Source organism: Lissotriton helveticus, chromosome 11 (genome assembly GCF_964261635.1).
Source record: "Lissotriton helveticus chromosome 11, aLisHel1.1, whole genome shotgun sequence".
Taxonomy (NCBI): Eukaryota; Metazoa; Chordata; class Amphibia; order Caudata; family Salamandridae; genus Lissotriton; species Lissotriton helveticus.
The window spans coordinates 940,990,287-941,015,228 of record NC_136072.1 but is presented as its reverse complement, the minus strand read 5'-3'; the positions used below and the strand labels follow the sequence as shown (position 1 = coordinate 941,015,228).

At 46.5% G+C, this 24,942-nt stretch overlaps 1 protein-coding gene across 1 annotated transcript in view; it reads right to left on the bottom strand.

Moving 5' to 3' along the window:
• Positions 1–24,942, bottom strand: part of LOC144792329 (solute carrier family 2, facilitated glucose transporter member 11-like) — a 594,529-nt gene that overhangs the window by 198,872 nt on the left and 370,715 nt on the right. The window contains exons 9-10 of the mRNA XM_078667287.1: positions 22,853–22,963; positions 8,373–8,474 (exon numbers count right to left, since the gene is read on the bottom strand). Of these exons, the coding sequence (XP_078523413.1) occupies positions 8,373–8,474; positions 22,853–22,963 (213 nt within the window). The remainder of the gene's footprint in view (positions 1–8,372; positions 8,475–22,852; positions 22,964–24,942) is intronic.

Here is a 24,942-nt window from a genome sequence, read left to right as displayed (position 1 = left end):
GCGGAATGGACGAAAACGTCACTTCCGCATAATGAGGCGGACGGGTAGCGCTCACGCAACCGTGTAATTCACCGCGTCTCCAAATCGGGAGAGCAGCGAAACGGGCAACTAACAAACAGGGGCCCCTGAATGTTATCGTAGTCGCACCCAACGGTCCAAAATCAAGAAAGGGAAAAGAGGAAGGGGAACTAAACTTAAGGACACTAACTAACTAGAAGGAGACCTCGCTAAGGAAAGGGGCAGGCAGGTAAGGGGAATACTACAAACAAGGTACTAGGACAAGGAATGAATCAAGGATAAGGGAAAAACTTGAAATCAACAGGGAATTCTCCTTCTTCTTTACACGAGCCCGTGAAAAGACAACAGCGATCAACTGGAAACACAGGAGCCAGGATGCAGGAACCCACAGGTAGCAATAACAAGCATTGACATAAGGGTAGGACTCCTTTTTATACTACCGGTGTGTCATGTGATGATTTTGGGCATGGTCAGCAAAAGAGGACTGGGGACCAGGACCTAACAGTACCCCCCCCGATAATCCTCCCCACAGGTCTTGGCTTCCGGGGATGCAGTCTATGGAATAACCTCACCAGCCGAGGCGCGTGTACACCTCCAGCTGGCTCCCACGTCCTATCCTCCGGGGCATACCCCTTCCAATCCACCAGGTAATACAACCTACCCCTTCTCCGCCTTGAATCAAGAATGGCCTGTACCTCAAACTCCTCTTCGCCATCCACTAGTATGGGGGCAGGTGGGGGCAGAACCTGGTCTGAGGGAACAAAGGGCTTCAGCAATGAGGTGTGAAACACAGAATGGATCTTATAGTCCGAGGGCAGTAACAGCTTCATCGCCACAGGGTTGACTACCTGACTCACAGGGAAGGGGCCTACATACCGGGGTTGTAGTTTACGTGATCCCGGTAGTTTTAGATTACGTGAAGCCAACCATACTTGATCGCCCACCTTATAACCAGGGGCCGGAACTCTATGGCAATCAGCCTGTACCTTCATTGCCTCCTTAGCATCCTGTAAACTGCCCCTAGCCACCTCCCAGATGTTCCCTAAACGTTTACTTATGTCATCAATGGCTGGCATGTGCCCAGTGGGTTGGACGGCTAGGGCTCTAGGATGGTATCCCATAGAGCAATAGAATGGTGTCATGCCCAAGGCCGAGTGTATGCTGTTATTATAAGCGAATTCCGCAATAGGCAATGCCCTCACCCAATCACACGAGAGGGACGTAGTCAAGCACCTCAAAAACTGTTCCATTGTCTGGTTGGTGCGTTCTGTCTGCCCATCTGACTGGGGATGGTACGCAGATGACAACCGTATATCCATCTTAAGCACCAGACAGAGCTCCTTCCAGAAATGAGACACAAATTGCGCCCCCCTGTCTGAGATGCCTGCTGTGGGCAACCCATGCAACCGCACTATCGAAACCATGAACTCCCATGCCATCTCCTTCGCTGTGGGAATGTTTCGGAGTGGTATAAAGTGAGCCATTTTGGTAAACAAGTCTACGACCACAAAGATAACAGTGAAGCCGGAAACCAAGGAAGGTCCGTAACAAAATCCATGCTAATAGTATGCCACGGGGAAGGGGGTACTGCCAACGGCTGCAGAAGGCCCGAGGGCTTACTGTGTGAGGGCTTATTGATGGCACAAACAGGGCATGCTGTCACATACTTCTGGATATCCTGAGCCACCGTATCCCACCAAAACCACCTCAGGCACAACTCCTTTGTCTTCCCAATTCCTGGGTGCGCAACTAAAGAGGACGAATGACACCATTCTACCACCTTTTGTCTCAACTCGGGGGGAATGAACAACCTATCCCCCTGATATAACAACCCCTCTCTAGCCACCACCTGAGACAATTGCAACCACGGGGCCAAATCCATATTGCGCAACAGTTCTTTTATCCTGGAAGCGAATTCTTCCACCGAAGCTACTCCCACAATCTTTCTACCATCAAGCATAGGTCTATTTTCCTTCCCTGCTTTCACTTCCTCCGGGTCGACTTGAATCCGGGACAAGGCGTCTGATTTAATCTGCTGAGCGGCAGGTCTGTAGGTGATAATGAAATCATATTCATTAAAAAACAAGACCCATCGCATTTGTCTTGGTGTCAAGGCCCGGGCTGATCTGAAAAACTCTAGATTCTTGTGATCTGTATAGATTGTGATGGTATGACGGGCCCCCCCACAGATAGTGACGCCATTCCTCAAAAGACAATTTCACCGCCAAAAGTTCGCGCTCCGCTACTGTATAATTACGTTCGGCCGGCAACAATGTTTTTGAGAAATAAGCGATAGGGTGCATATCTCCTGTGCCCCCCTCCTTCTGGGACAAAACTCCACCGACTGCACACGCTGAAGCATCCGTTTCTACAAAGAAGGGAAACGCTGGATCAGGATGAGCCAGTACCGGAGCGGTCGTAAAGGTCTCCAACAGTAACTGAAAAGCGCCCTGTGCCTCCGGGGACCACTCAAAGAACACCCTCTTTCTTAACAGACGGGTCATTGGTGCAACAATGTCCGAAAAGTGAGCGATAAAACGCCGGTAGAAATTGGCGAACCCCAAAAGTACCTGTATGTGCTTCACCGTAGTGGGCACTGGCAAGGATAAAATAGCCTGTATCTTTTTAGGGTCCATTCGTATCCCTTCAGCGGATATGAGGAATCCCAAAAACTCTACCTCCTTCGCATCAAACTGACATTTTTCCAGTTTGGCATATAGCCGATGTTCCCGCAGCTTCTGCAACACTTGTCGCACGTGAGTGTGATGGTCTACTCCGGTCTCTGAGAAGATAAGGATGTCATCCAAGTAAACTATCACTGTCTTATCCAGTTGTTCGCTCAAGACCTCATTTATGAAATACTGGAACGCCGCCGGCGCGTTACACAAGCCGAACGGCATCACACAGTATTCAAACAACCCATGTTTAGTTTTAAAAGCCGTCTTCCACTCATCACCGGGCCGCACCCTGATCAGATGGTATGCTCCACGCAAGTCCAATTTAGTGAAAACTTTGGCCTTGCGGAGCTGATCCAGCAACACGGGGATGAGTGGAAGAGGGTACCTGTTCTTAATAGTGGCCTTATTCAATGTCCGGTAGTCCACACACGCCCTCAGAGTGCCTTCCTTCTTCGGAATAAAAAAGATCGCCGAAGAGACAGGTGAAGAAGAGGGACGGATAAAACCTAGTTCCAACATCTCATCCAGATATTCTTTGAGATGTTTTTCCTCGGGTTCAGACAGAGCATAAACTCTACTACAAGGCAAGGGAACCCCTTCCACTAGGTCTATCCTACAGTCAAACGACCGATGAGGTGGCAGACTCTGAGCACAACCCTTATCAAACACATCGGCGTATTCCACATACTGTCTTGGAACTCCGTTCTCTTCCATGGCTGCACAATACAATGGAGGGACCTCCCCACTGGCCTCGCTATAGCAATGCTTCAAGCAATAATGTGAATCAAGAGTGACAAGCCTGAGTACCCAATCAATCCTAGGATTGTGTTCTTGGAGCCAAGGCACCCCTAGCACCAATCCAAAGGAAGGCGCGTCTATCAGGTCGAATACCACGCACTCTGAGTGACCATTATCACATAACAAGCGGAGCGGCATGGTTTGTCTAGTGATACACCCTGATGACAACTCAGTTCCGTCTATCGCTCGGACCGGCTCTGGCTGTTTCTTATACCGACAAGGCACGCCGAGCTTCTCAGCTAGGGAGATGTCAATAAAATTGCCAGTGGCCCCCGAATCCAATAACACAGAAACAGGCACCCTTTGATAATCTGCCAATAGAAGCTGTGCCGAAATCACAAAATGTCTGGGCGCCAAGTCCACTGCCCCCAACACCTCATATTGACCTCTACTAGGCTCAGACAGGAGCGGTCTTTCCACCTGTACATATGCCACCTTTTTGCCATAACCTGCTCCAGATGGTTTAACGGGACACTCTCTTGCAAAATGACCTCCCTGTCCGCAATAGAGACATAAGTTCTGATCTCTACGTCTCTTTCTTTCTTCAGGTGTAAGGGGCCCCCTGACCCCTCCTATTTCCATGGGTTCAGGTTTGGCTTCACCGGGTTGCTGTTTCACTTCGGTCTTTATGAAGTTCCCTCGGGACACCTGAAAACGACCACGATCACCGCGTCGCTCTGACAACCTATGGTTCAATTTAACCACTAAGTCTATAAAAGCGGCGCACTCTTCCGGGGGATCCACTACTTGTGACACCACGTCCTTCAGATCATCATTAAGACCCTGATAGAATAAGGAAGTCCGCTTATCGGCTGGCCAATGTGTCTCTGCAATCAATCTATTAAAAGACGCTATATATGTCAGAAGATCCTGTCGCCCCTGTCGCAGTTTTAGTAATTCCGAGTCACTAGCTTGCATGAAAGCATGTTTGGCAAACAACCCCCTCATCAACTCCTTGAAAGCATTGTAATCCCTCAATACCTGGTCGTTCCCTTCCACTAATGGGATAGCCCACTGGGCAGCAGTACCAGCCAGATATGAAAGAGTAAAGGCCACCTTCGCAGCATCATCGGGAAACGCACCAGGCCTACATATGAAGTGTAACTGACACTGGTTCATGAACATCCCGTATTTCCCACTGTCTCCATGGAACCTTTCAGGTGGAGCCAGAGGAACAGGAACAGGGGAATTTACGGTAATTGCCACAGGAGTACTTCCTCCAGGATTACTCTGCCCTGCCCCCCCCATACTGGAAGGTAGCCGGATGTATAACGGGATTTTGTGCCTGTGCCTGAGCCCTTACCGCTACCAGCTCTTGTCTCAACCCTACGTTCTCCTGTCTCAATTCCTGTACTTGCGCCTGTAACGCAGCAAGGGCCCCCATTATATCATTCATGGAGGGTGCTTCCGCGCCCGCCATGGCCCCTCCTCCTTCTACGTCCATCCAAGTTTCGGGCAGTGTATTATAACGTGGGCTTGTTATTCTGTTGGACTCCTGCCCAACCCACACACTGCAGGAACGAGGAATAGTCCAGTCCCCTTCCCCGACTCACCAGCCACTCACTGAATGATACACATGAGTAAGCTGCTGACCCAGAAAAGAGGGTGGAAATCAAAAGGTAACCAAACCTTCCACCCTTAGAACGTGCCTTAAAAAGGAACACCCGCCTCCTTCTTCTGCACCTGCAAAAGGGGAACACAAAGTACACCCTACGGTAATTATTCAATCCCCAGTCCTTCTTCTGCTACAAAAGACCATTATCCAAGCATATCATGCCACATACACTTACCGGAAGAATGAGCAGGCTTAGCTTCAAGGAGTTTGTCAGTCACTGTAAACCCAAGATAACTTCTCTTAGGCGGCTTTCTTAAAGGACTGTACGTTTCCGTAAGGGTGTATGGTTAGGTCGATTGAGGGATATGCAGGGTAAAAAACAGACCACTTGTACAGGCCCGTAAAAACCCCTGCCTATCGGGTACTTTGGAATGAGACTAGGAATCGGCGAGGACGCGTTTTCTCATCCGCTCGGTATTACCAGAAAGTAAACAAACCCAGCCGGGTTTGTTTCGCGGAATGGACGAAAACGTCACTTCCGCATAATGAGGCGGACGGGTAGCGCTCACGCAACCGTGTAATTCACTGCGTCTCCAAATCGGGAGAGCAGCGAAACGGGCAACTAACAAACAGGGGCCCCTGAATGTTATCGTAGTCGCACCCAACGGTCCAAAAGCAAGAAAGGGAAAAGAGGAAGGGGAACTAAACTTAAGGACACTAACTAACTAGAAGGAGACCTCGCTAAGGAAAGGGGCAGGCAGGTAAGGGGAATACTACAAACAAGGTACTAGGACAAGGAATGAATCAAGGATAAGGGAAAAACTTGAAATCAACAGGGAATTCTCCTTCTTCTTTACACGAGCCCGTGAAAAGACAACAGCGATCAACTGGAAACACAGGAGCCAGGATGCAGGAACCCACAGGTAGCAATAACAAGCATTGACATAAGGGTAGGACTCCTTTTTTATACTACCGGTGTGTCATGTGATGATTTTGGGCATGGTCAGCAAAAGAGGACTGGGGACCAGGACCTAACAGCAATGCAATAGTTTTGAAGATGATGCACCGAGATGCGTTGGGTCCGTGGATGATGCATCTAGTTTCTAGATGAAGTTGAGTGGATGCGTCAATCTTCCCACACTGCAGCTGCAGCAATGCATTGCTTGCTCCCACCCTACATTCACCAAACTTAGAGGTCCTCTTACAGAGTGTCCATACTACAAAATCTCAAAGGGGCTGAAACCTACTCCCTTCTGTGGCACCTTTCTGTGAGTAAAGAGAAGGCATGACAAGAAGACATCCCATTACACCTTAGGCAGCCTTTGATCTTGCTCTTCAGGTTCTTGTTGAACCTTTCAGCAAGCCCTTTGGTTTGTGGATGGTATGGGAATGATAACTTGTAGGTCACTCCACTCTGCTTCCACCTTCACTGCCAATGGACCAGGCACAGAAGTAGGCAATGAGACTTTATTATCCCTGAGTCTCAAGCAACAAGAGGCAAGCCAACATGCCCTTGACGATCACTCTTGGTTCAAGGTATAGTCCAGCTATACCTCAGCAGAGTCATAGATCAGCAGGCAGTAGGGCAGCAGAGAAACATTTCTTCAAGAGCAGCAGTCTAGCAGAGTGACCGTCTTGGTAGCAGCACAGCAGTTCTCCTGACAAAGGCTCTTTACAGGTCCAGAAGTATCTGATTTAGTGGGGCCAAACACCTAGTACTTATACCCATTTGGGCCTTTGAAGTAGGGTGACATCAAAGTAGGGTCTTAGAAGTGCGCAGAAGTCCTTTCTTCCCAGCCCTAGCTCCAGACTATCTATAATGGTTGTGGGTACAGTACATTGACTGTTCAGATATAAGTACCAGTTCCTCCTTCCCATCCTGTCTAGAATGAGCCATCCGGATGCAGATATGCACTCAGACATGCCTAACCTTTGTGTGTGGCTGTCTCAAAGGAATGCACAAAGTCAAGCTGTCACTCACCCCAAACGTGTATTGGAGACGGGCTGCTGTACACAGAGCTTTAAAAGAGCAGGGAAATGTCCCCTTTTTAAAAGTGGCATTTCTAAAATAGCAATGCTAAATCAAATTTTACCATTCCAAAGATATAAACATGACAGAATTACTCCTTTCCAATCAGGAATAACAGCTTAAATGGGTAATACGAAACTCCTAATGTTAACCTACGAAAGGAGTAGGTGTCACAGTAGTGGAAGATGAATTCAGGTGTTTTTCACTACCAGCACATACAAAAATTGACAGTGTCCTACCTTTTACTTATACAGGGCACATGGGTGTCCTAGGGCCTACCTTAGGCATGCCTTATGTGTAAAATAGGGTAGTTCAAGGCTTGGCAAGATGTTTTACATTCCAAGTTGATATGGCAGTAAAACTGCACCCACAGGCTCTGCAGTGGCAGGCCAGAGGCATGTTTAATGGGCTTCTTGTGTGGGTGGCACAATCAGTGCTGCATGCCCCCGGTGGAATTTAATTTGCAGGCCATGGGCATAGGTAGTGCACTCTACTAGGGGTTTACAGACTTTAAAAATGTAAAATTGACACCATCAGAGGAGCTTGTGTAATATGTTTTTTATATCCAACATGCACTCTGTGGGTTACCAGAATTTAGTCCTATGTACTGGTATTAACTTGATATTGGTAATGTTTTTTTAAAGTGGATGCACATTAATAAAACAATGTAAACATTTATGTGTGCAAATCTTGTATTGTATTGAAAAAATATATTTAACATAAAATACATTTTAGTCTGTTATTGGCACACATTTAAAAAAAATCTTAATACGTCCTACCTTCGATTTGTAGGTGGATAGCCGTACTTCGCCTCAAGCGTAGCTAGGTGCAGGCCAATGCCTTGCACCAACAGGGACATGTTTTCTGAACCATTGGTTTAATTTTTTGTGCTATGGTTTACCCTATTTATACATCTGCCATCCCTATTTGATTCCATTATCTCTGGTGTGGAGGTTGCTCCCTCATAACAGCATCATCGGAATGCCATATCCCAATATGGCGGGTGGAGATATGGTTGAGCTATTGCCCTCTAAGTTTTTAGGAAGATAACTCCATTTACAGGGGGAAAAAAAGATGCATTGGCTGTAATGGACGTTTGGCGAAGTGTCGTCTGTCAAACGGCCTAGCTCCAAATATGCAACTGGACCTTCATGTTGAAGTACGGCTTTTTCAGATGACTTTCGACTGGGTTATTGCATCTGCCAAACTCTAAATCAGCCCCAAAGTCTTTAACAACTCCTCGTATGACATATATCTGCTAGATAATATCTGGTATTGAAACTTAGTTACTAACCTTATATATCAGAGTGACTGTTAGTACGAGGCACCAAAATGCCATCAGCATATACCCTCCAATAATGAGAATCCTTCTTCCTGCATATTCGATTAAGAGACTCTAAAATCAGAAAGAAATAATACATTTTACCAAACACTTTATGTAGCTGTTAGTCCACTGATCATGACCATCTTAATGTATATTCTTGATGGCCTTACATGCATTGAAATCCCACACTGTGGTCTGTTTTTACCCTCTATTGGATAATGTCAGATCATATGGTCAGTTTTTAGATGGAAAAAAGGAAAGACCACATTAGTATGATTTTCATGACTAAGATATGGACAGAGGACTAGATTCTGCCCCTTTCAGGCAGCATCGTGTGGTGAGAAATCAAGGCAATGTTGGTGGAATTGTAGAGAGCCACATGACATTCTCATTTAAGTATGGGGTCTAACTCAATGTGAAACATGCACCATATTTTTAAATGTCATTACTCCTTACCCAGTTTTGATTGAAAAGACAATTCTATGCATTGGGGTGAACAGAACGGATGCGTTTAAGGCAGGGCTTAGGAGAGCGATAGTTAGCTATGTGGGGTTTCGTAGGAAGAGACAGAGAGACTAAATATATCAACTAATAGAACTACTGTCAACCAGCTGAGAATTCAACAATAAAGAGCCTGCTTCAAGGCGCTAGGGGGCGCACACGCAGAATGGCCGCACTGTAGTGGGGCTCCTGCTGCCTGGAAAAGTGATCCTAAATTTATCCTTTTCCACCAACACCTACCTCTGTTAAAATGGTATACAGGTGTCGACGATACTGAGATGCAGACTCAGTGAAAAATTGGGGCTGATCCGATACTCAGAGCTGCAGTTAGAGGCGTGGAGGTGAGGAGCTGGGAGCTGCGGTGGAGCTCCACTGATCGCGCTGCTGGGTGCTGGTGCCCACGCTAGACCGCTGCTTGCCACGAGGCGCGCAGGCCTCAAGGGGCGGGACGCTGCACACCACTGGAGGCCGATTGCCGCTGAAGTACAGAGGACCGGGAAGGCGCTGACACTGCGCTACGTATTGCCGGTGCCGGATCCAGCAGTATTACCCGATACAGCGGGCGGCGGATGATGGCGGATTAATCGGTCCGGCGAGAGCCATGTGGTGAGGCACACAGGAGGTGGCGGGGAGGGACAGCGGAATACCTGCTGAGCGGCTTTGATGGCGGTGACGGCCTGTGACTAAATCTGAGGATAAAGTACAGCAGCTTATAAGACCCCCCCTGCTGACCTTACAAACGTGGGCTACTCACACCTGATTTGGCGGGTTGCACCGAGAGGAGCGGGGATCGCCATGGCGCTGGCTGCTGAAGCTGTATATGAGTGGCCTGGGTATTCATTGCGGTTACGACATTGTTGACTGGCAGGAGGGAAGGAGAAGTGGCGGCCTGCTTGGCATATCGGGTAGACTACGTCGAGGCACTCCACACTGCGCTGGGAGCTCGGGGAGGCTCATAACACGCGAGGTACAACTCGCTCTCACTTACATTGTGGACATTCTTGTGAGTGAGAAGGAAGGACTACTAGTATGGTTGACAGGAAGCTTTAATTGCCTGGAGAGTGTCGCGGAGAGGACAATATGCAGACAGGAGACAGGGCTGGCTGAGTATACGGGCTGCACTTGTGAAATCCACGCCAGTGACCGGTGGGGATAGGCTGCAGCCCGTTGAAGTAGCACACCTTGAGCAGGTGGGATCACCCTGTTGCTAGAACACACATACTTCTCCGCAAAGACGCTTGAGGTACTCTCGAGCTCGTTTAAAATGTGTTATACGGCGGAACCGCCGAAACACTACTATCTGGATTGATTGTCTCTGTCAGTGGGGAGCTCAGTGGACTGGGAGCTGCCTCTAGCTGCACGGATTCCTGCTGAGACCATTCCAACCGTCAGATAACATAGAACGGGCATTCTAAAATTAGGCAGTAGTGGGGTGGTATTCCTACTCTGTCTCGAAGGATTGCGCCAAATTGCTTTGCTTGGCGCTTTGCGGATCACTGTACGAAGAGATACCTTGCCGACCGGATTCGTGTTTCTAAATAACGCTTCCTGCCTAACCGGAGATACTAGTGGAGGGGGACCCTCCCCAACTGCTACAACCCTCTATCCGAAAACCACGATGGGCAAGCAGGATAATAAACAACCTAAGCTGTCCTTTGACGCCGCATCTTCCAGAAAGGAACTGCGGAAGACACCGGCAGAAACGGCTGCACACAGCCCGATGGCCACTGGAGCGGGCTCTAGCTCCTCTACTTCCGATATTCAACAGCTTATGCAAGAAATGAGGCAGGGATTCGCAACTATAGTCGATAAAGTCGATCGAATATCTTCTAGAATGGACGCCATTGCACAGAAAATTGATGTGCATGAGGAACGAATTACCACGGCTGAACGGCGTATATCATACAATGATGACACTGTGGCCTCCCATACTACCCAACTATCGAGAATGGATAATGTCCTCAGAGTCAAAGCTGCAAAGAATGAGGAGTTGGAGGCCAGCAGTCGACGCAACAATATACGCGTCATTGGCGTACCGGAATCCACCAACACTGGACGCATGGAGGACTACGTGGAGAAAATACTCCTTGCTGCAATTGGAACTGCAGCATTCTCCAAACAATTCATTGTTGAACGGGCACATCGCTCGCTTGGGCCGCAACCTAAACCGGGGGCTCTGCCGCAGCCCATCATAGCAGGGCTTCTCAATTACCGTGATCGCGATACAGCTTTACGGATTGCCCGCACCAATAAAAACTTAACATGTGATGGAGTCAGTTTTTCCATTTACCCGGATTTTACGCCCATCGTTCAGGAGCAGAGGCGTAATTTTCTGGATGTTGAGAGAAAACTCCGCACTCTTCAAATAGACTATGCACTCCTGTACCCAGCAAAGCTGAGAGTGACACACCAGGCTAAACAACAATTTTTTCACGAATCCGCAACAGGCGGAAGATTTTGTGAGAGGTCTAAGGAGGGCAAGATCTGAACATCGACGTAAAGGTGAAGAGAATCAGGAGGATGAACATTTAATGGAGGAGGATGAATGATACTACATGGTTTTATATTGCCTTACAGGATGGACCTACAGGGAAGATGGGGGGGGAAACCCCCTCAAGCCAGCCTGAATTGTAGAAAATGTATGCTGATATTCAAGAACAACATGGACGGATGTTGGACTGTTGGTGGTAATGTATTCCAGGCACCCCCCCCCCCCTCCTCCCGTCGTCCTGGCCCACTTGCGGGCATATGGGGCATGGGTGCGGCGAAGGGGGTGGATCTGTGCAAACCTCTGGTGACCCCGGAAGGGCGTACCCCATTGATCATGTTGGGCATTGTATGGTTGTTGGGGAGTTTATTAAATGACTGGGGAGGTGGGCGGGAAGGCAATTCTGGCAAGTTGGGGTTGCTTCAGTGGGAGGGAGGGTGGGATGGGACTGTGCAGTGCTACAGAATGTTATGTGCATCTTCATCAAAAATTACAGTTAGTGCACAGATGCCTTGCAAGAATGGACATGTTAGATGTGGATGTTGTAGTCTGTATATAGGACAGGAGGTTTTAGCATGCATTCTGTTGCCACGAGGAGAAGGGTGGGAAGTGGACAGGGTGAGGATGTCCAGGTGGGATAGAGAAGGGATGCTGGTTTTTGAGCCAAGGAAGATAGAAGTTGATGACATGACAATCTTTGTAATGCCAATTTTTACCAGAATGTGGTGGCCGGAGAGTCGGACGGGAGTTAAAGTTCGAATGGCCGATGGGGAGAATGGGAAGAGTGGCAAGTTGGGGTGGCCACAGTGGGTGGGAGGAGGGATGAGTTGTTCTGAGACTGATAAACCGAATGACTTTATAGAGAGGGCTACTGAGGAGGAGCTAACTGACATAGATGGAGTAAATCAGGCAGCGGGAGGGTGGCGTTTAGGGGAGATTCTATATCAGAGGAAAGTTCGCTGGGCAGGAGCAAATAATGATTATTGCATATATACCAGTATGGCTACTGTTTATAAACGCAGGAATACGGACGTAGAGGCACTGTTGGATGTGAGGGGAAAGCCCCGAGGGGATGTGTTGCAGGCAGATTCGATGGAATGGTATCGTGATGGCGGGCACTGAACGAGATACCAAACTAACAGTTATGTCATGGAATGTTCGGGGGTTAAATGATGCCAGAAAAGGTAGGCAGGTGATTGCATATCTGGAGCGACACAATGTACAAATTGCATTGTTACAGGAAACGCATCACCGCCCCCGCACTAAAGACACGTTTGAATGTAAATGGGCGAATGTGAGGAGTTTTTCATCTTATTCTGCGTATGCGAGAGGTACAGCAGTGTTAATTAAAAGGACAGTTCAATTTGCGAAGATGGGGGAGATGACAGATCCTGACGGGAGATTTGTTTTGATATGGGGTAGGCTTGGCACTGACACGGTCACAATAGTTAATTGTTATGCACCTAATGTGGATACACCAGAATTCTTCACGAATATATGGGGTAAGATACTAAATACGGGATCGTTGCATATTATTTGGGGTGGAGATTTCAATGTCGCCATGGTTCCAGGATTGGATAGATCTGATGGCTCTCATCAATATAATAGACATGCTAGGGATGTATTACAAGGTATAATTAGAGAGGGAGCTTTGGTAGACAGCTGGAGGTTTGTGCATGCTGGGATGCGTGAAGGAACTCATTTCACGACGCATGCTGACACCTGGGCTAGACTACACTATTGCTTCCTGTCTCGCGGGTTGGCACTTAACCTAGGCAAGGTTGTTCATTTGCCACGAACATATTCAGACCACTGTCCAGTCCTGGTTCAAATTGCTATTCCTGGTTATGATACGGCGAGACCCATGTGGCGCATGTAGCCTAAGGTGCTTCTGGCTGAAGTGTTCAGAGTAGAGCTGGGAGAAGAGATCACGGAAATTTTTCCCCGAAACAGGGATTCTGTTGCAAGTGTAGACACGATCTGGGAGGCGTTTAAGGTGACGATTAGGGGGTACTGCATGTCAAAGAGCTTTGGGGTGTTGCGAGACATTAAAAGGACTATTGCGAAACTGGACCGAGAATTGAAGGAACTGGAAATAAGAATGACTGGGGAAGACATGGGGCCTATACACAAGGAGTTTAGAGACAAACTCAGGCAATATGGGGAAGAGGTGGCTAGAGAAGCCAAATTTAGGGGTAAACACTGGCAGGCGAGGCATTATTGTGAGGGAGAAAGACCGGGTCGGGTACTAACAGAACTTACCAGGCATCCAAGGGGTAACACACATATACTTGAAGTACGCACACAGGAGGGTAGATCATGCTGAGATATGAAGGGAATATTAGATGTGTTCACGGCACATTATGAAAGGTTATATACTACACAAAGGTCTGGCGAAGTGAGGTATGGAGAGTTTTTAGACGAGGTGGCGTTATGCTGGCTCATCGACACACATAGGCAATTTCTGGGAGCTCCACTTGAGGTTGATGAGATATGGGACGCTATTATGTCCCTTAATAATGGTAAAGGGACACGATCGGACGGCTTGCCAGCGGAATTTTATAAATGCTATATTGATATAATGGCCCCGGTATTAAAGGAAATTTTTGAGGAGTCACTTGAGGTGGGTATACTGCCTAGATCAATGAGGGAGGTGATAATCACGTCTCTTTTAAAGCCTGGGAAAGAGCCTATGGAATGCGATTCGTACAGACCTCTCTCCCTTATAAATTGTGACGCTAAGATATTGGCGAAAGTCCTTGCGACTAGACTTTCACTACTTATGACCCAGTTAGTGCTCCCAGACCAGGCAGGGTTTGTCCCTGGTAGGTCCACAAATCATAATTTACGTAACCTTTTTTCGCTGATTCACACGATAGCGCCGGAGTTGCATGTGGCGGCCGTATTTCTAGATGCTACGAAAGCATTTGATTCAGTCGAATGGAGTTACCTTTTCGAAATTTTGGCCAGAATGGGGTTCCCGAAAATATTTATTGCCTGGATACGGCTCTTATATACCGATCCGGAGGCGAAGGTACTGATCAATGGTGAGCTGTCGGCCTTAATTTTGCTATCCAGGGGTACCAGGCAGGGGTGCCCCATTGCTTTTCGCTATAGCAATAGAACCTCTGGCTTGTCGAGTTAGACAGCTACACAAGCAGAGCACATTTAAATGCTATCAACGACAGATAGATATATCACTTTATGCTGATGACCTGACATTATATGTAGTGGATCCGCAAGTCAATCTGAATCCGCTGCTACGAGAGTTCATAGTGTTTGGTCACCTGTCTGGGGTACAAATCAATTGGACGAAATCCCAATTTTTCCCCTGACACCGGCTGTCACCCAGTTCTCCTTACATTACCCGGCGTAATGGTGTGATTCGGACCTCCGTTACTTGGGTATCCGGGTCTCACTGGTAAAAGAGGATACGATACGCCTGAATTATGGCACAGCCATCACTAACCTTGGAGATGATGTTACGCGGTGGATATCACTACCGCTGTCCATGGCCGGGAGAGCCTCACTAATTAAGATGGTGGTTCTTCCTTGTGTTTAATATATGTTTCAGAACATCCCCTATTATCCGGTATCGTTTTTTTCAAAACATTGCGGTCGGAACTCTCGAGACTATTTTGGGGCGGCAAGCAACCACGAGTGGCATGGTCGGTCATGCATCTCACTGGTTTGCTCCCACAGAGTTCATGCCACAGTTGGCTGTGGAGGACTGGATAGCCCGACCTCTGCCTCTTAAAGGCGTTGTTTTTGGTCCGGCCAGTGTCCTAGAAACGCCAGCCACTACGGTGACATGTACATAGATGCCTGGAACAGAATTCTTAAAATGTTGCCGGTTGACTTCCTTTACGCACCGAGTCTGCCCCTTGTATACCATCCGGGACTTTCCCTGCTACATGAAAAGGGATTCCAAACACTATGTCTTAAGCTGAAATTGCAAACTTGGGGACAATTGTTTTCAGATGGAAAATTTAAGACACAACATCAACTGTTTTACACACATTTGCCTTCACCGCTAGACCTTTTTTACTACATTAGACTACGGCAGGGATTGCATAGTGTCTTGCCACGATTCCCAGATGAACCGGAGACGGTACTTCCACTACAAGCTGTGCTGACATCTGCGGATGGCCGGCCTTTGGTTTCGCATTTGTACCGAAATATACGCAAACATTGTGACAGCGGCGAGAATAGGGCGCTCCAACATTGGAGTGCAGATATAGGCATGGAAATAACAGAAGCGCAGTGGCTGTATTGCTGCGGTCTTACGGGTAGTATCTCGCCTAGTTCCAGATTAAAGATTATACATTATAAGTTCATACAGAGAATGTACTATGCACCAGAGAAAAAGATGAGGTTTCGATTATGGGAAAATGCTAGATGTGAATGCTGCGGTTTGGAGGCGGTGGGCTTCTTACATTTGGCGTGGGAATGTCCAGTTATATTTGACTACTGGTCGAGGGTACATGAGGCACTCCAGACGATGGTGACAAAGACGATCGCTAAAGATCCACTTACAATGCTATTAGGATACACTATGCAGACGCCTAGGTCGGTTAGGAAATTTGTGGATGTAGCATGGTTGTTAGCGAAACGCAGAGTAGCGTGCAGATGGGGGAGAGGAAGAGCCCCGAAATTTAAGGAGTGGTTGGGGGATTTGATTTACTGTCAGGATCAATATACGGTATATGCAGATACTCAGCCTGTGAACAGTAAAACTAAAGACTTTTGGGGCCCTCTTCGAGAGTACTTGCTAGCCACCGCAGCTGCATCACCTGCTGGAAGCCAGGCAGATGTTAACATAGACACGAATGAGTAAGAAGGATAGTTAGACGGTGCAAGAGTAGGCCCCTACGCTGACCTGGGGTACGGGTGGAGAGGATTCTGGAAGACTGCATGAGTATGATTGCCTGTGTCTGGTTCTGATACTTGATTACTACGTTACTGACCACTGCTGATATATGGAAGCTATACTGCTCACGTTTCCCCTATCGCATTGCCTTATCACAATGGGAGTCTCCTACCAAGTATTGATTCCGAGAAATTGTATGACTTTGTGCTGATACCTATCATATGTGCCGATGTCGATGAATGAATGCTGGATATTACTGCAACTACAAATTGATACTATGGTTACATATGCCGTAGAAGACGCTCCTCTCTCCTCTAGTGCTGCTCATGTTAGGATTACACGTTTTACATTTTTGAAATTGAGGACCTTTGCTCACATTGTGTCACACATTATAATAGATGAGATGCTTGCTGACATTTCTTGTTTACGCTGCCGGACCTCCGGGATGTCGGCAATAGAGCTGTGTACGATGCTGATATTAATGACGAATAATAATATGCGCAGCCGGCCCGTAGGGTGTTGACAGTATGCAGTGTAATGATGTGGTGATACAATAAAGGTCTTTGAACAAAAAAAAAAAATAATAATAATAAAAAAAAAAAATAAAGAGCCTGCTTCACAAAGTTTTTACCAAGGCCGCAACAGGCATTAGTGTCCACTTTGCGCACACCGGGCACTTTGGTATAACAGAATGGGCCACAGACGCTTGTGCGGCCCCATGTTTAATACAGATAGTGCTGGTGCACATAAAGCACCAGAGATATCACCAGAGGGTGTTCCCTCATTTTCATGAGGGAGTGGCCCCATGAAAATGAAGGAATCCCTTTTCCTTTGCAACAGTTCCATATTATAGACGTGGGAGCAGAGGCAAAGAAGCAGTCAGGTGGTGCACTGACAGTTCCATATTATAGACGTGGGAGCAGAGGCAAAGAAGCAGTCCGGTGGTGCACTGACAGTATGCCACCTAAATTGTGGCATACTGTCAGTGTGCACTCCGATGGAAGCCCTCTGGAGGGAGGAAGGGGGCCTTTTGAATCCCCGGACATCCCCTTGCAGACAGGCGCAGTTAGTCACTGCACTCTGCTCAAGAGGATCTCTAATCCCTCTTAAAAGTGCACGGAGTGGCTGCTTCAAAGCCGCTCCATTTTTCACTTGAATGTGTTGCCCCCCAGGGCAGCCTGAATTCATGACTGCCCTGAGGGCAGGGCATTCAATTTAAAAGGGTGCACTTTCCCTGTTTGCCCCCAGCACACCTGTTTTAAAGTGGATCATCATGCAAAGAGAGAAAGTTCTCCCTAACCATAATACAGCCTCTGTTTAAAAACATGGATTTCCTGATCCAAAACAACATTCATGATTCACACAGTCAGAATTCCCTCAGGAAATTTGTTTAGTGATGTTGAAAAATTTCTGGTCCTAGGTAGTTATTTTCGTTGGAGTACGCCAGGGTTAAAAGGTCCTTCGATTGGGCTGGCCATCAAAAAGGAGAGCACCACTTTTGATACTGTTCATAAAACATTTTCTTGTCACTTCCAGCTCTAGAGAACTTTCATCTGACATCATGTCAGCTGTTATGTTATGTTATACTTTTATTTATATAGCGCACGGCTACTCTAAAAGAGTGTCCCGGCGCTTTATGTAGGCAGCTCAGCAATTAAAAAACATAACAACGATAAAAACAGAGACAGAGGAAAAAAAGGAACACCCTAGAGGTTAAAGTGCCAGGTCTTAAGGCTCTTCCTAAACAGGAGCAGACTGGGAATACTGCGAAGGGCGAGAGGCAAGGAGTTCCACAGCTGGGAGGCCCTGAAACTGAAAGAGCGACCCCCAGTGTGGGCCTTCCTCACTCGAGGGACCACGGCCATGAACAAAGATTCCGACCGAAGTGAGCGGGCCGGGCGATAAAAGGCAAGCCTACGCTGCAGATACCTTGCTCCCGAGCCAGAAAGTGCTTTATGCACCAGGGTCAGAGTTTTAAACATAATCCGCTTTCGGATGGGCAGCCAGTGGAGCGACTGCATCAACCCGGATGTTCCCGCTCGCCTATGAAGGCCAAAGATGGCACGAGCTGCGGAGCTCTGCACCACTTGCAGCCGCTGGACAAGATAGTCCGGGAGCCCTAAATATAGAGCATTGGCATAGTCCAGTCTAGAGCCTATTAAGGCTTGAACAGTGACCTTTCTCTGCTCCTCTGAAAGCAGAGGTAGGAACTTCCGGAGCATCTTTAAAATACCAAAACAGGTACCCGTCAGACCAAGGATGTGTGATCTGAGCGTGAGGTTGTTGTCGAACTTGACTCCCAAGTTTTTGACCACCAACGATGCCTGAGCAGGAGGACACATGTCCGATGGCCACCACTCTCGCCAATCCGGGTCCGAGGCGCAGCCGAAGAGCAGAACCTCCGATTTGTTGGAGTTGGCCTTAAGACTGTTCCGCTGGAACCAATCAAAGACCATCCCCAGGCACCCCCGGATACTCTCTCCATCAAATGCCTGATCTTTCCTGCACGTGAAGAGCAGTTGCGTGTCATCCGCGTAAGACACGATCTGGGCCCCAAAAGCCTCCACCAGTGCCGCCAGTGAGGTCATAAAGATGTTAAAAAGAGTCGGACTCAACACAGAGCCCCGTGGAACTCCGACTCCCAAAGGCGGCATCTCAGGGGACCTCGTGGAGGCCCAGACCGTTTGTCGGCGGTCCTCAAGGAAAGATGTAAACCATTTGAGCACCGTCCCCCTAAGACCGATGTCATAGAGTCTGGCGAGAAGCGCCTCATGGGGGACGGTGTCGAAGGCCGCCGACAAGTCGAGCATGACAAGCATGGCTTTACCTCCTGCGTCCAGTGTCTGCCGAATAACCTCTGACACCTCGAGGAGTGCCGTCTCCGTGCTTAGATTAGGCTGGAATCCGGATTGCGAGGGGTGCAGTAGGTCATTAGATTCTAGGAAACTAGAAAGAACGCCATGCACATGCTTCTCCGTGAGCTTCGCCAGGGCCGGGAGAAGGGAAATTGGCCTATAGTTGGCCAGGACCTCAGCATCCAAACCAGGCTTCTTGAGGAGAGGGATCACCATGGCCCTTTTCCAGGACCGCGGGACCCTCCCCTCCCTCAAAGACAAGTTCAAGAGAGGATTCACCCATGGGTTCATCACCGACGCCATCCTCGCCATCTAGTGGCGAGCCAAATTTGAGACTGGCCAGAAGCGAAAGGGAAGCGTCGGGGGAAACAGAGGGGAACTCCGCCAAAGCAACATCAGGCGTAGATGATGGAACGAGTCCCGGCCCAATGCTAAAAAACCCTTCAGCGGACCTCTCTGAAAAGGAGGCCTGGATCGATTTGATCTTATCCGTAAAGAACCTGGCGAGGTCACAGACCCATGACTCCGATGACACTATTTGATGCAAATTGGATCTAGGGGCTGTAAACTCCCTCACCACATTAAAAATCTCCTTGCATGAGTTGGAGGCCGCCTCTATCCTTCTGGCAAGATATTCTTTTTTTGCACAGAGAATATTGCGATGGTAGGCTTTAACCACCATCCTATAGGCGAGTCTGGCCTCCCCGTCGTACTGAAAGCGCCATGCCCTCTCGGCCACCTTACACTGGCTTCGATCAATGCGCAGCGCCTCCGTAAACCACGGCGCAGACTGCCGCTTGTGGTAGGTAATAACGGGGTAAACCCTTTCCTTACCGACCTGGGTCAGCATATAGTTACAAAAAAGTGGTCGGTTAAATAACATATCCTAGCGGTAATTTCATCATTCAATTATAAAGGTACACACACGAATCAAGTAGCATTGAAACTGAATTTAATTCAGCTGTAAGCATTAGTATCCAGTACTTTCACAAGTATTATATTTCATTTCATACAATACAATTTCTGAAGTCTTCATTCAAAATAGTGCTCGGTGAGTGTCAGAGAAAGGGGGGGATTTCAGTAGGATAGGGTGTGGTTGGAATAGATTAAGGGACAAAGAAAAGGAATTGTGTCCTGTAAACAATTCTATCTCATTCCGAGAACATTTCTAGTCAATGGTAGATCAAACAAGGTTCCCTATATACACTATACACGGGAGCCATATATGGCAAACTTTGCAGCGGCGTGTATGTATAAAGGTGGTGTTGTCGACGTTTCGACCCCTATGGTAAGGGCGGGTGATTCCTCAGTCTAGGGTCTTCTTCAGGACAATAAAATCAGTGACAGTGAGCACATATATATACAGGCGTTTTGAAGATGTCCCACCTCAGTTGAGACTTGCGCCTTTGGTGTATTTAGGTTCTTCATTCGACGGGAGCCATAAGTTAATTAGTAGAGTCCCAGATGACGGGGTAAGTAAAATTTGAAAGCCTTCTGATTATGTCAATGCGGGGGTGTGGCCAACGTCCTACATCCACTGGAAGAATTAAACAAGTGTCGGGTGTAGATTTCTTACACCAACTGTGGTCCTGCTGGCTTACGTCTCCACAGTAACCGCCGGTGTATATAGGGAACCTTGTTTGATCTACCATTGACTAGAAATGTTCTCGGAATGAGATAGAATTGTTTACAGGACACAATTCCTTTTCTTTGTCCCTTAATCTATTCCAACCACACCCTATCCTACTGAAATCCCCCCCTTTCTCTGACACTCACCGAGCACTATTTTGAATGAAGACTTCAGAAATTGTATTGTATGAAATGAAATATAATACTTGTGAAAGTACTGGATACTAATGCTTACAGCTGAATTAAATTCAGTTTCAATGCTACTTGATTCGTGTGTGTACCTTTATAATTGAATGATGAAATTACCGCTAGGATATGTTATTTAACCGACCACTTTTTTTGTAACTAACTGCAGACTGCCGCTTGGCCGTGGGTCGAGGGGCCCTTACGGGGGCTAGATCATTCAGCCTCTCTGCCAGCCACACCTGCATGGCCTCTGTATCCAACTCCAGGTCACCCATGATGGGGCAAGGGTGGTCAACAAACGCCCGAGCTAACAGTTCGGGCGTCACTCTATGTAAACCCCTCGAGGCTAATCCACCCTGGGTGGGGGCGCCGCTGGGTAGATGCTCGCTCCCCAGTATGGAGAACCTGACCAACCTATGATCGGACCAGAGCACCGGGAGAAGTTCGATATCTACTTAAGGGATCGATGAAAACACTTGATCCAAGGTGTGTCCCTTATCATGCGTGGGGCCCGTCAGGGAGGGCTCAAGGCCCAGAGCGGTAGTGATATCAAACAATTTATTTGAATTCAGATCCTCAGCCATATCCAAATGAAAATTAAAATCGCCCGCCAGCAGACAATGCTGTGCAGACAAAGCCAATCCGGAAATGGCCACCTGGAGGTCCTCGAAGAAGCAACCCACGGGTCCTGGAGGTCTGTATACCAACAGCCCTTTCAAGGCTTGATGCGGGGACAGCCTGATAGTGAAGGCGAGAGACTCAGAGCCAGCGATAGTATCCAAGGGGAGAATAGTGCATGAAACACTCTTCTTTCCGGGCACCAATAAAGTGTTTATTATGCATGTAGCTGTAATTATTTTCTCTGGATTTTGCATGCACTTACATATTTATCATCCAGTTAAAGTTCCATAAAAATTCTTCTACATCAGTGTTTTGCCTGAGAAAATTATCCTGCTAATAGTCAATGTGTATTTATTTTCATCTGAAAAATAAGTGTACACATAATTTTTCATTTATCTTGCCAAATGACATATACAAACCATATTTTTAGGAATTCTTGAAAGATGTTTTCAAATTTCAAGAGAATGCAAAGATTTTCACAATATTGTATAGCAAAATCTGATTCCCTTTTCATATTTCCCTTGGAGACACATGTTTGATAAGTTTTTAGTCATTTCATTCAAAATATGGCCAAGGATTAGGTTTTCTAGACTCTCTTGAAAAAGTCCATCCTCAATGCCGACTTACCAATTTGAGACGGGCACCTAATAAACTTTAACTCATAAATCACCAGAGCATATGAAAATGGTGCATTTTAGCCAGCAATCAGCCCTGTGAGACTTACAGGACAATTAATTGTTAACGGTTTCCAAACCTCTTTTTGCCATATTGCCTGATGGAATAAGCCTCCATTTAAATTGTTTTTGAAAACTGTAAGAACGCTTGTATATTTGATGCACATTGCAGAAAAATAGTCATTTCATTGTTTACTCCTTTACTGAGTTTGTATGGCAATAAAGACATATTTTAACTTGGGTATACGGTCCTGTCTAGGTCTCTCTTTGACAAATCATTGGAAAATCCACTAAACAAAAGAAACTGAACTACACTTTAGGAATTGCGGTATTTAGCATGTAAATGCATTTTAGATGCACTAATTGAGCATAATCCTGAATACTATTAATAACCGCAATTAGTGCATCTGGTGGACATGTGGATAATCACTCCTCCGCTGCAAATTTCACGATATAATACATGTCTTACCTGTTTACTTACGCTTGCCACGCACTATCACACTCTATTGTTTAATAAATGTTGAGAAAATTAAATTAATTTTCTGCAGCAGCCAGCTCTACTTTAAAGTTTTCAGTTAATTTACTTGTTTAAATTCAGGTAATCCATCAATCTGGTTATTACTTACACAAGTTAACGCAGTAATGCATTCACAAGCTCCTGTGCCAATCGTGATGTAAGGAATGTTTTGTTCAGGAATTCCAGCTACTGTAAAAATATAGGTTGTGTAGAAGTAAATCTGGAAAGGCAAATCGATCAAAATAAATGCATTTTATTGGCAACAGGGGGCAAAATTGAACCCAGCACCCCAATTAGAATCCCACTTAGAATATATGGCTCTATTTGGCACCATTATAAAACAACTCAGCCATCCTTTAAATCAATAACACACTCAAGATGTTTCCCTTTTTACAATAAATCATGAAATCAGCCTTGATGTGCATTTGGTATGGAAGTAAGGGTTTTCATGGCTGCTTTGCGAGTCATGGATAGCTGAGCTAACCAAAACAGGCACATTTCAGTGCGTTTTCAGTTTTAATTAGTATCTGTAGGAGTACTTAATTGTCTTTTTCAGAGGATGAGGAAACTGAGGCTGTTTCCTCACAACGACGTGCACCGCCCCTCGAACCAGGAACCGGGAGCAGAGACGACAACGTTGTGTGGGGTTGTGTTTTACTTTTTAGGGTAGTTTTAGGGTGTTTGTGTAGTGTAGTGTAGTGTTTTAGGGTTGTGTCAGTGTTTTAGGGTTTAGTATAGTGTTGTAGTCTTTGTGTAGTGTTTTAAGGTTTAGGGTAGTGTAGTGTTTGTGTAGTGTAGTGTTTTAGGGTTTGAGGTAGTGTTGTAGTGTTTGTGTAGTGTAGTGTTTTAGGGTTTAGGGTAGTGTAGTGTAGTGTTTTAGGGATTAGGGTAGTATTGTAGTGTTTGTGTAGTGTTTTAGGGTTTAGGGTAGTGTTGTAGTGTTTGTGTAGTGTAGTGTTTTAGGGTTTAGGGTAGTGTGGTAGTGTTTGTGTAGTGTTTTTGGGTTTAGGGTAGTGTTGTAGTGTTTGTGTAGTGTAGTGTTTTTGGGTAGTATTGTAGTGTTTGTGTAGTGTAGTGTTTTAGGGTAATGGTGTAGTGTTTGTGTAGTGTTTTAGGGTTTAGGGTAGTGTTGTAGTGTTTGTGGTGTAGTGTAGTGTTTTAGGGTTTAGGGTGGTGTTGTAGTGTTTGTGTAGTGTAGTGTTTTAGGGTAGTATTGTAGTGTTTTTGGCTTTAGGTTAGTGTTGTAGTGTTTGTGTAGTGTAGTGTTTTAGGGTTAATATAATGTTTGTGTTGTGTAGTGTTTTAGGGTTTAGGGCAATGTTGTAGTGTTGGTGTAATGTAGTGTTTTGGGGTTTAGGGTAGTGTTGTAGTGTTTGTGTAGTGTTTTGGGGTTTAGGGTAGTGTTGTAATGTAGTGTGTTAGGGTTTAGGGTAGTATTGTAGTGTTCGTGTAGTGTAGTGTTTTAGGGTTTAGGGTACTGTTGTAGTGTTTGTGTAGTGTAGTGTTTTAGGGTTTAGGGTGGTGTGGTAGTGTTTGCGTAGTGTAGTGTTTTAGGTGTTAGGGTAGTGTTGTAGTGTTTGTGTAGTGTTTTTGGTTTTAGGATAGTGTTGTAGTGTTTGTGTAGTGTAGTGTTTTAAGGATTAAGGGTAGTGTTATAATGTTTCTGTACTTCAGCGTTTTAGGGTTTAAGGTAGTGTTGTAGTGTTGTAGTGTTTGTGTAGTGTTTTGGGGTTTAGGGTAGTGTTGTAGTGTTTGCTTAGTATAGTGTTTTAGCGTTTAGGGTACTGCTGTAGTGTTTTGTAGTGTAGTGAATTAGGGTTAAGGGCAGTGTTGTAGTATGTGTGTAGTTTAGTGTTTTAGGGTAGTGTCGGGGGGGTCGTGCTGGGTAATGTAGTGTTATTGTAGGGAGACGACTGGGGGTTGGGGTAGGGTTATGTAGGGGTAGGGTAGTCACTTACCTTGCAAACTTTAATCACGATTATAGCTTTACCAACACATTCCTTTGCGTTGTAAAGGCAAGCCTTGTAAAAGCATAGTCGTGGTAATAGTTTGCGATGTAATAGCATTTCATCGCGTAGTAATACCCGCGTTGTAAATGCATTTGTGGTATTATTATGCGAAGTAATGACATACATTCTTTGCATAGTGTTGGCGTAGTAATACCCTTCGTTGTAAATGCATTTGTGGTATTATTATGCG